The sequence below is a fragment of the Sminthopsis crassicaudata genome, chromosome 6, assembly GCF_048593235.1.
Source record: "Sminthopsis crassicaudata isolate SCR6 chromosome 6, ASM4859323v1, whole genome shotgun sequence".
In the NCBI taxonomy this organism is placed as follows: Eukaryota; Metazoa; Chordata; class Mammalia; order Dasyuromorphia; family Dasyuridae; genus Sminthopsis; species Sminthopsis crassicaudata.
The window spans coordinates 250,737,531-250,748,007 of record NC_133622.1 but is presented as its reverse complement, the minus strand read 5'-3'; the positions used below and the strand labels follow the sequence as shown (position 1 = coordinate 250,748,007).

The 10,477-nt window shown below is 54.2% G+C and overlaps 1 protein-coding gene across 1 annotated transcript; it reads right to left on the bottom strand.

Moving 5' to 3' along the window:
- Positions 1 to 2,095: 2,095 nt before the first annotated feature.
- On the bottom strand, positions 2,096 to 7,119 carry CDC42EP2 (CDC42 effector protein 2). Its single transcript, XM_074273656.1, has 2 exons — positions 6,985 to 7,119; positions 2,096 to 3,607 (listed from the first exon to the last, which is right to left on the bottom strand). Exon 2 carries the CDS (start codon positions 3,269 to 3,271, stop codon positions 2,618 to 2,620), a length of 654 nt encoding a protein of 217 aa, XP_074129757.1. The 5' UTR covers positions 3,272 to 3,607; positions 6,985 to 7,119; the 3' UTR covers positions 2,096 to 2,617.
- Positions 7,120 to 10,477: the final 3,358 nt, after the last annotated feature.

Sequence of the window (10,477 nt, the reverse complement as noted above, 5' to 3'; positions counted from 1 at the left end):
GAGTTCAAATCCAGCCTCACTTACTAGCTGGGTGACCCTGGCAAGGCCTCAGTTTCCTCTTTGTAAAATGAGCTGGAGCAGGAAATGGAACCACTCCAGCATTTTTGCCAACCCTCCCGCCTCATGTTGGGGTCACAATGAGTCAGAAATGACTGCACAACAGAAAAAGAAAATCCCAACTCCTCCTCCGGCCAGGTCCGGCTTCCCTGCTGAGAGCCGGGCACCCTGAGCAGCCTGTCAGAGAAGGGGGGGAGGGCTGACCAGCAATGGTGACCATGCCCAACGCCACTGCCAGTGTATTCTCTCTGGCCCCTCCCTGAACTAGGGGAATGATTCTCTCGGTCAGTCTGAGCCATCAGTGAGGCTCTCAAGTATCCTTAGCAGGTGATAGACTTCCATAAGTGATAATGGGGGGTGGGGAGGAGGGCCCCATGATGGGGAAGGTGTTCAAAGTGAAAAGGAAGTCATCCTTCCCCTTCCGCTTTCAGGGCTCCCCCAGTTTTTAATTTAGCCTGGAGCATCCTAAGAGTGACAAAGATTTGGAAGGATCTGGGAGCAGAAAACCTGGCCAGTCAGCTCTGTGAGAAAGCTTCAAAGGCTCCGTCTAGTTCAGTCACCCAGGGGACCTTCCAGAGTGGGGACCCTCCTGAAATAACCCACCGGTTACAAGGGGACTCTGTGGTGGCCCTTTCTCTGCTCTGAATAAATGGCAAACCTGCATGCGGAAAACACTGGAGTGTAGACTCAGGTGCGAGAGTGGGTGATTGCGGCCTCTGGGCAGCCGAGCCTGACCTCCTTCCCTCAGCCACACGGTCAGCTCAGTGCTAAGGTTATTGGGAACTAGATCTGGTTTTGGAGCCAGTTCTGCCGCTTACTAACCTCGAGCCAGGGCCAGTGCTCTTCCCTTCTCTAGAAAAGGAGGCGGCTAGAGGTGACCCCTGTCAGGGGCCCAAGGCCTGGGACCCTAGAGCAAGGCAGGCACTGGGCGTTTGCATACGCGGCTCCTGATAGACTGGATTTTTTTTTAAAGACCTCCCGGCCTTATTTCCCAGTCCTTTGTAAACAGGCTTTTGACAAGTGAACAATCACCCAGATACATGTGTTGATCACAAAAAAATGGTGGAGCTGACAAATTGCCAGCAATTGCCCATGCTGGGTCCCCATGAAGTGTGAAGACATTTTGTTGGGTGGGGCCTCTGTGGGGGATTTATGGGAGGCCATAGGGCCTCCAAAGAATTCCTGCCATTGGGTTAGCTTGCAGTTAGATTATACCCAAGAGCAGCTTCATTGCAGTAGTGAGCCTCCATCCAGCCCAGCCTCCTCTCACCTTTGGGGCTACCCTGATCTGTAAGGTCTGGGGCTCCTGAGCAAAGCCAGAACGCATTGACGGGCATCATCTGCTCAAGGATTAGGGGGCACCGAAGGGGATGGCAGCTGTGGTTGGGAGCTTAGCAGGATCCCACAGAGGAATGAGCAACCCGGCTGGGAGGGACGGGCTCTCTGTCTGCTGACAGAGATAGGAAACTACTCAAAGAGAGGAGGATTCTGGGAACCTGTCTGGTTCAAGGGCAACACAAGGTGTACAATGCAGGGAGGGACTGGTGGCTTGCTCAAGCAGGTCCAAATGCAGTCTGTGCCCCACAATCTGACCCATCTTTCGTTTCTCATCTCATTTATTGAGGAGACATTTATTAAATGCCTACTGCATTCATGGCCCTGTACATGCTAGGGAAAAAATAAAGGAAAAAGACAGGATTCTTGCCCTCAAGGAGCTTAGTCCTGACAATATGCTCATTGGGTGTCTGCAGAGCTGGGGGGTTTAAGGGAAAAGTCCTCACTGGAAAAGCTAGCTATGAGTCTCCATTCTTCTGTGTGCTTTTGGCAAATCCTGTCAGCCTGAGCCTCAGTTTCCCTCATTTGTGAAATGGGGACACAACTTCTAGATCCTATGATTAGAACCAGGGATGGTGCCTTCTGCCCAGCGGGCCATCCCCTTGATGTCCGGCACTCTGCCAGCTGGTTACTGAATCCAAGAGAGCCGGGCTCAAAGCAAGCCTGAGATGGGGGACGGGGAAGGAGACCGAGGCGGAGGAAGCTGTCACCAATCCAGCATGGTTTATTGCCATCACAGCTCACTCTAAGTCAAGGTCAAGGGGAGGGAAAGGGATGACACCGTGCTCCTATTGCCTGCAGTCTTTTCCAGGAGGGAACTAGAATCTAGAGTAAGGGTACCCCTACTTCTACCCAGAGCTGGGTGGATTCCCACAGTCCTTCCTGCAACTATCTCTGGTCATCCTGGCTCTAAGTGAGGAAAGGCAGAATTGGGTCTCCCCCAACCACGCAGTTTGCTGGCTGGGGTGCTTGAGAATGGAGCTGAGGAACTCTCCGGAAGAACGGGCTGCTTTTCTGGCACCTGGTTGTCCCAAAGTGCTTTTCTGCTGGTCTCTCACAAAAGGTCACTGTTCCCATGAGACAAAGTGGGGGGAAACTGAGGCGTAAGAGCGAGAGATGATCTGGCCTCCAATCCCAGAGGTAAAGGCTTGGGAAATCCATCCCATGTCCACATCTTGCCTCCCTAGGCTTAATGCCCCTATGCCGTCCTGCCCGTCCTGGGGTTTTATGTGGGGATCTCCACTCTGTCTAAGTCTTGGTGCTGGTCCATGATCTGTAGGACGTCGTCCAGTATGGAAGGCCCCAGGTCCACATGCAGGGAAAGGAGGGAGCTGGCTTGGGACAGGAATGGCTCCTCCGTATCCTGCTCAGGCAGGAAGCCATTCTGGGGAGAGGAAGTCTCTTGAGTCCTCCAGATCTGCAAGCCCTCATTCTCCTGGCAAGTTGGCAGGGAGGTCTCCAGGTGCAGGCGTGGTGGCTTGGGCGGGGCTTGAGCTGAGGGCAGGGTGAGCGCCTGGGGCCCCCCGATGACCGGGAGGGAGATGGCGTTCTTGAGCAGAGGGGAATGCCCGTCCGAGAGCCCCAGGGGCTCCCGCCCACAGACTGTGGTGGTCCGGGCAAACTGGAAGGGGAGGTTGAAGGTGCCATCTTCCTCCTCCTCAGGCCCCTCGCCCACTGTGCCAGGCAGCAGGTGGAACTTGCCCTGTAGGAAGGAGATGTCGCCGAACATGTCTCCCTCGCCACCGCTGCCGATGTGGATGGTGTGACGGAAGTCGCCCAGAGGTGGGCTTATCATGTCTGATGACAGCAGGTCACGAAGCTTCTCTTTCTTCCCTTTGCGGTTGCCCCGCTTCAGGTAAATGGGCACCTTGGTAGACATATCACCATACCAAACACGAAGGGCCCGGTATGGCAAGAACTGGCTCCCACACGGCTAGATTTCTACTGGACTGTGGGTATCCTCAAGCCTCCCTACAGCCCTTGAGGATCCACCAATGGCAGTTGGACCGAAAGGGGGCAAGGGCTAAGCCGAACCAAAGTGGATCGAAAGTCACTGAATTGAGGAAAAGTTTAAAAAATTAAAGTCTAAAAACGGCTGAGGGGCAGCGCGGCAGCCAGCAGCCTTTGCGGCCGGTTGGGAGGCAGCTCTCCTGCCTGGCTCCCTTGGCGGCAGGTGACTTTCTCCTGGATCCACAGGCTTGGAAGCCGGCCCACTCTGCAAGAGAAGACGGGAGAAGCAGGTGAGGGTTTGCCCAGCCCGTGGGGAGCTGTCCCCGGCCATTCCAGGTTTCTCGTCCTGGCCCCTTCCATTCTTGCCCGTGATAATCAGGGCCCCTGGTTTCCCAGCAGTGAGAGGAGGGAGCTCCTCTTAGAACATGGAATGCCAGAAGAGGAGGAAGACAACTTAGAATGAAGGACCTTAGAACAACTTGAGGGAGGGGAGAGGCTGTTGGAGCAGACTTATGGATCGCACGTCGCCCCTCATTTTTTATTTTGTTTTGGTTAGTGATCACACTGCTAGTAAGGGGCAAGTATCAGGGCCTCCTGATCCCAGTGCTGATGCTCTCTCTATTACCCCACCCCTTCATTCTAGAAGAGGGACCCGAGCCCCAAAGAGAAGGGACTTGCTTGAGATAACACCGGCCAAATTGGAACCCAGCAGACTCCCAGCTCCTTCCACCAGCTGTTACTTCCTTGGCCCTGAGTGTACGTCCTGCACAGCAGCACTTTCATATGACCTGCCCACCCAGATCAGGACTCCCAGAGGGCTCAGCTAGCTCCCACAGGGGGAGCGAGCCCAGGGCCTCCTTCAGCACCTTCGTCCCCAAAGTCCTCATTAGTACGGAATCCCAGGAAGAGGTCAGATGTGCGCTAGGAGAATAGACTCACCTGATGGGGACTAAGTGGGGACCAGTAGAAAATCAATGGGAGGCGGAGACAGAAGGGCCAGTCTCTGTACCCAGAACCCCTGAAATCCTGGCACAGCACTTCCTGGTGAGGACTGGAGGAAGACCGGGAGGACCTGCCCTCCTCCACACCCCTCAGCAGCCTGGCCTGTAAGGGTTGCCCCAAATCTTCATGGTGCTCTCCCCCCTTTAGCTCTAGAACCAGGATTTAGGACCCGGCCTCCTGCCCACCCCGAGGCAGGTGGCAATGCCCTGGCTCAGCCGAGAGGCTCTTGCTCTGTTCCCAGAGATGGAGCGTTTCCACAACAAACTAAGACCCTGGGTGGGCAGAAGTGCTTGCCAGACAGCTGCCTCATTCTGGGCCAGATGTGTCCACCCATTTCCAGATGTGAGGCTGAACAGGAAAGAACGGGATGGGGAGCGCCAGGGACCAGTATTTCCCAGGAGTCCTGTGGTGTCGTGTCCCAGACAGGTCTTTGTCACCTGGTCACACCTGATGAGGGAGGGGCCGTGGAAGCCAGGCCGGCGGTCTCTGGGGGAGGACCAGGTGGCCCGGGTTTGGAGGACCTGGACTGGTCCCCTTCTTCTGAGCAACCCCAGGAAGTCCCTTTTCCTTCAGCGCCCTCCACGGGCTCAGACCAGCCTCAAATCCAGCCCGTCCTTGTCCAGTACCCCAAAGCTTTTAAGAACTAATGTTTAACATCAGCCCGTCCTCTCACACTGTCACGGGCTGACCTGGAGGCCGAGGCTGACTTCCGTTCCGGCCAATTATTACCCGAGACAGGTGGGGGGACCTCTGGGAAGCTCCGGGCTCAGCCGGCTGCTTGTAAAACCAGACTCCTCGCCTTCTGGGGCCTCCATCCTAGGAGGACGTGAAGATGGCCCCGACACGGGCGTGTGACTCAGAGGTCACGGACTCAAACCCCATTTTACAGGGAGGAAACTGAGGCTCAGCATTCCAAATCCTCGGACCCTCAGCCCAACTCCCTTCAGCAAAGTGCCTGCAGCTAATTATGTCACTCACACACACACTCACAGGCACAGGCCCCAGGCCGCCTCAGGTTGAACTCTCTGTCACACACCTTTACACTCTCTCTGTCTCTGTCTCTCTCTCTCTCTGTCTCTGTCTCTGTCACACTCACACATTCACTCTCTCTCTCTGTCTCTCTCTCTGTGTCTGTCTCTCTCTCTCTGTCTCTGTCTGTCTCTCTCTGTCTCTGTCTCTCTCTGTCTCTCTGTGTCTGTCTCTCTCTGTCTCTGTCACACTCACATTCACACTCTCTGTCTCTCTCTCTCTCTCTGTCTCTCTCTCTCTCTCTCTGTCTCTGTCTCTCTCTCTCTGTCTCTTTCTCTCTCTCTCTCTCTCTGTCTCTGTCTCTCTCTGTCTCTGTCTCTGTCTGTCTCTCTCTGTCTCTATCTGTCTCTCTGTGTCTCTGTCACACTCACACATTCACACTCTCTGTCTCTCTCTCTCTCTCTCTCTCTCTCTGTCTGTCTCTCTCTCTCTGTCTCTTTCTCTCTCTCTCTGTCTCTGTCTCTGTCTCTCTCTCTCTCTCTGTCTCTGTCTTTCACTGTCTCTGTCTGTCTCTCTCTGTCTCTGTCTCTCTCTGTCTCTGTCACACTCACACATTCACACTCTCTGTCTCTCTCTCTCTGTCTCTGTCTCTCTCTCACTGTCTCTTTCTCTCTCTCTCTCTCTCTGTCTGTCTCTATCTGTCTCTGTCTCTCTCTGTCTCTCTGTCTCTGTCTGTCTCTCTCTGTCACTCTCTCACACTCACTCTAACCTTTAGCCCTCCCGGGGCCGGCCTTTTTCAAGCTGAGAATTTCCCCGCAGTCCGGGGCTCGCCTCCGGGCCGAGCTAAGCGCTAAGTCGAGGAGGCCACTAGATGGCGCCCCGCGCCCCAGCCCGGCCTGCTCGGGAGCGGGGTGAGAGTCCTGGCTCCCGGTGCTTGCGGGGTGATGGAGAAGAGCCCGGCGGCTGCGGGGCTGCGGGTTCGAGCCTGCCCGGGCCTTTTCCTAAGCGTGGGGGGAGCAGACCGTAAGGCCCGCGGTGGGAAGGAGGCGGGGCGCGCCCGGGCTTCCCGGGGGCTCGGGGCTCCGGCACGTAGGGACACGAAGGGGCCCCAGCTCGAGGCTTCCTAATGCGGCAGCGCCCCCTGGGCCGTCCGGCCCTCTCCTCTGGGGACGCCCTCACGCCCCAAACAGGGCGCTGCCAGCCCTGCCCTGCCCGGCCCTGCCCGGCCCCGCCGGGATCTGTTTCAGGGCAAGGCTAAAGATAGGCGCACACCTCAGCCTTTCTAAAAATACGGGGCGCTCGCTGCCCCCTCCCCCTGGGGCCGGCGGAGGGCGGGGGGGCTGACCTAGCCCGGGCCACGAGGGGGTGTCGGCGGGTGAGGGGGGGCGCCGACCCCGAGCTGGGACCCCGAGAGAGAAGAAGCAAGAGGGAGACGCAAGGGAGGGGCGGGGTCGGGAAGGAGGGTGAGCGGCGCCCGAAAGTGCAGGAGCAAGGACAGAAAAAGCTGGCGGGGGCGGGGGCCCGCCCTCCCGTCCCATTGAGCGACCTCCTTTCCCTCCCGCCGGGATCCGGACCGGCCCGGGTTCCTGTCCAGCCGGGGAAATTCCGGAGCCCGGCGCGGACCCCGGAGCCGCTCTCCCCGCTCGGGCCGCTCTGCCCCGGGGGACTTACGCGGAGGCGCTCGCGGCCAGGCTGGGCGCCCGGGTCCGGGTCCGAAGCGACGTGGGAAGGGCGGCGCAGGCGGCGGAGACCCTCGGCAGCTGGGACCGAAATGTTCCCAGGCCCCGGGCCAACAGCTCCGCCTCCGCGGGCCCCGCCCCGCGTCCCCGGCCAGCCTATGGCCGCTCGGGCTCCGGCCCGGCCCGGCCGAGCCCGGCCCGAGCCGGCTCCGCCCCGCCAGCTGCCGCTTCGGGCCGTCCTCCGCCCCGGCCCTCGAGGTGGGCCGAAGTGGGGGGGGGGGGAGGGAGCGGGAGGAAAGAGAGTGAGGAGGAGGGAGGGAGCCTTGGGGGGATCCAGCCCAACTCGTGGCTCTGCTTGGAGGATGCCTGGGTCCGGCGGACCCCGGAGCTCCGTTCTCTTTCGCCTGTCAGTCTGGCAGTCAGCCAGGGCCAGTCAGCCAGTCAGTCAGTCAGTCAGTGTCAGTCAGTCAGGGTCAGTCAGTCAGTCAGTCAGTCAGGGTCAGTCACTCAGCCAGCCAGCCAGGGTCAGCCAGTCAGTCAGTCAGTGTCAGTCAGTCAGTCAGTCAGTCAGTCAGTCAGGGTCAGTCAGTCAGTCAGTCAGTCAGGGTCAGTCAGTCAGTCAGTCAGTCAGAGTCAGTCAGTGTCAGTCAGTCAGTCAGTCAGCCAGAGTCAGTCAGTCAGTCAGTCAGGGCCAGTCAGTCAGTCAGTCAGTCAGCCAGAGTCAGTCAGTCAGTCAGTCAGGGTCAGTCAGTCAGTCAGTCAGTCAGGGCCAGTCAGCCAGAGTCAGTCAGTCAGTCAGTCAGGGTCAGTCACTCAGCCAGCCAGCCAGTGTCAGTCAGTCTGACTCCTCCTGCCCTCACCCAGCTATTTGTAAAGCTCTTAGCACAGTGCCCAGCACATAGTAGGTGGCATTTATAGGGCACATAGTAGGTGCCCTATAAAATGCTTGTCCCTTCCCCTTCTCTAACCACCTTATCTTTTGTGGGGGATTGTAAGCTCTGTGGGGACAGGAACTGTTTTTTCTAAACTTTCTATCCCAAGCCCGTAGTCCAAAGCCCAATATCCAGAAAACATGTGATAAATCCCTCTTCCATTCCTCTAGAAGCAGGTGATATTTAATCTGAGCTTTGAAAGAAACTAAGGATTCTTCTAGGACCTTAGTTCTCTCCTCCACTTCAGCCTGGGAACTGCATTAGCACAGTTATCTCCACCTGGCAGATAAGGAGACTTCAAGCGGTTAGAGCTTGTCAAGGTTTGGATGGACCTGAGAGATTAGGCTAAAGGGGGAGGGGAATTTTGGGGTCCCTGGATCTGGCTTAAGGAGAGATAAGATTTTGATAACGATCGCTATTAACTGGCCTTTGTATACCTGGCATTCTGAAATTCTGTGAGCCTAAAGACTTTCTGGGAATAAATATGTGACACATAATTCATATCCACAACCTGGTAGAAAGTAGGGGTGGCTGGCTGGCACAGTGGATAGAGTGCCCGCCCTGGAGTCAAGTTAACCTCAGACACTCTCTGGGTGAGGCTGGGGAGGTCAATCCCAATTACCCCCCCCCAAAAAAAAAAAAACCCTTACAAAAACCAAGCATAAATTAGGAGCCACCAGCTGCAAGTGAGGAGGAAGGGCAAAAGTCTTTCCTTTTTCCTCCTTAGGGAGTTTATTTTAGGTGAAAAGCTTTGAGTTCAATCACAATTTCTTTGAGCCTCCAGTTAGAAATTTCCCAACATCCATGGAGCAGAGGTTAAGCTTTCTACCCAACTTTGCCTTGATTCTTCTCCTCTTTGTGGTTGAGGCAAAATTCAAGTTATAGGAAACATTTTGGTAACCTGACGGTGGACACAGATTAAAGTAAAGTAGACCTGTGTCTGGAGAGGAACTTGGAGCCTCCCTCAGCCTGGCTGCCTCTCCCGAGATGCCAGTGGAACCAATGACATTCCTCCTTATCTCCCTTCTGGCTGGAGCTCAGGCCTCCCTTGGCTTCCAAGCTGACTCTCAAATCCAGACGCTCAGAAGCCGATTCCTCCCTTCTCCCTTTTTCTCCCCCACCCCCCATTCTCTAATCAGAGATATTCTGAGAAAAACTTGTAGCATATAGGGTGGGATTCAGCCTCTCCTGGGGGAGAGGTGCAGATACTGTTCTTACTCCGTTCTGATTTTCAGAGCTACTCAGAAAGCACCAGACTTTGCATCTGGATGGTTTCCCCCCACATCCTTACAACTCTGGGTGCTTTTGAAGGGCTGATGTGGGCAAGTAAAAGGGAAAGGAAATCTAGGTTTGATCCCTTCCCCCTTCAAATGCATAGACAGGCAGGAGAGCTTTGAAAATCACAGGTTAAATTTTCCATACACTTTATTTTTTAATTAAGTTTTTTAATTAAAGCTTTTTATTTTCAACACATGCATGGATAATTTTTCGACACTGATTCTCGCATAGCCTTGTGTTCCAAATTTTCCCCTCCTTTCCTCCCACTCCCTCCCCTAGACGGCAATATATGTTATACATGTTAAAATATGTGTTGAATCCAATATAGGCAAACATTTGTACAGTGATCTTGCTGCACAAGAAAGATCAGATCAAAAAGGAAAGCAAATGAGTAAGAAAACAAAATGCAAACGAGCAACAAAAAGAGTGAGAATGACATGTTGAGCTCCACACTCAGTTCCCCACTCAGTCCTCTCTCTGGGTGTGGTTCTTTGTCATGAGATCATTGAAACTGGCCTCAATCATCTCCTTGTTGGAAAGAGTCGTCCATCAGAATTGATCATTGTATAATATTGTTGTTGCCGTGTACAAATATCCTTCACTTTAAAAAGAAAAGCAAACTCTACACAACAGGTTTGCAGTATACTGCGATGTGTTTGCAGATACTGGGAGGCTTTGCCAGCCTTAAGAAATGCTAGTTGATGATTGATGGATTTCATCCACTGGTAGAAGTCTAATGGTGGAAACTTCCTCCAGCGAAGTTGTTCTATAACTCCTTTGTAACACAGCCTTAGAGTTGCTTAAGGGCCCCGAAGAGGGAAATGAGCAGAATTGGAAAGATCTTGCTAAATCCAAGGCTAGCTCTCTATCCTGAGTTGAAAACAGCCTCAGACACATTGACCAGCTGTGTGACTGTGGCCAAGATACTTTGCCTCAGTTTCCTCACCTGTAAATTAGGGATGATAATAACACCTACTTCTCAGGTTAAGGTTAAGGTGAAATAATATTTATAAAGGTGTGGTTTGTTGTGCAAACCATAAAAGCCTCATATAAATACTACTTATTATTGCTAGCATCATCATTATCTACAATAGGATGCTGCTCTTTCTATAACTCACATAAACCATTTTCTTTTGTTCCCCTTCCCTTTTATGTAGAGCATGTTAGATTTATTTTCTATTTTTTCATTTCTTTTGTTTTTGACATCACCTTCTCCACACCCCACCCCATATTTCTCCCCATCCCTTGCCCAGAGAAGTATTTCTTGCAATAAAA

Excerpts from the sequence above, each read along its gene's own strand:
- CDC42EP2 (XM_074273656.1), bottom strand. The coding sequence starts at position 3,271 with ATGTCTACCAAGGTGCCCATTTACCTGAAGCGGGGCAACCGCAAAGGG.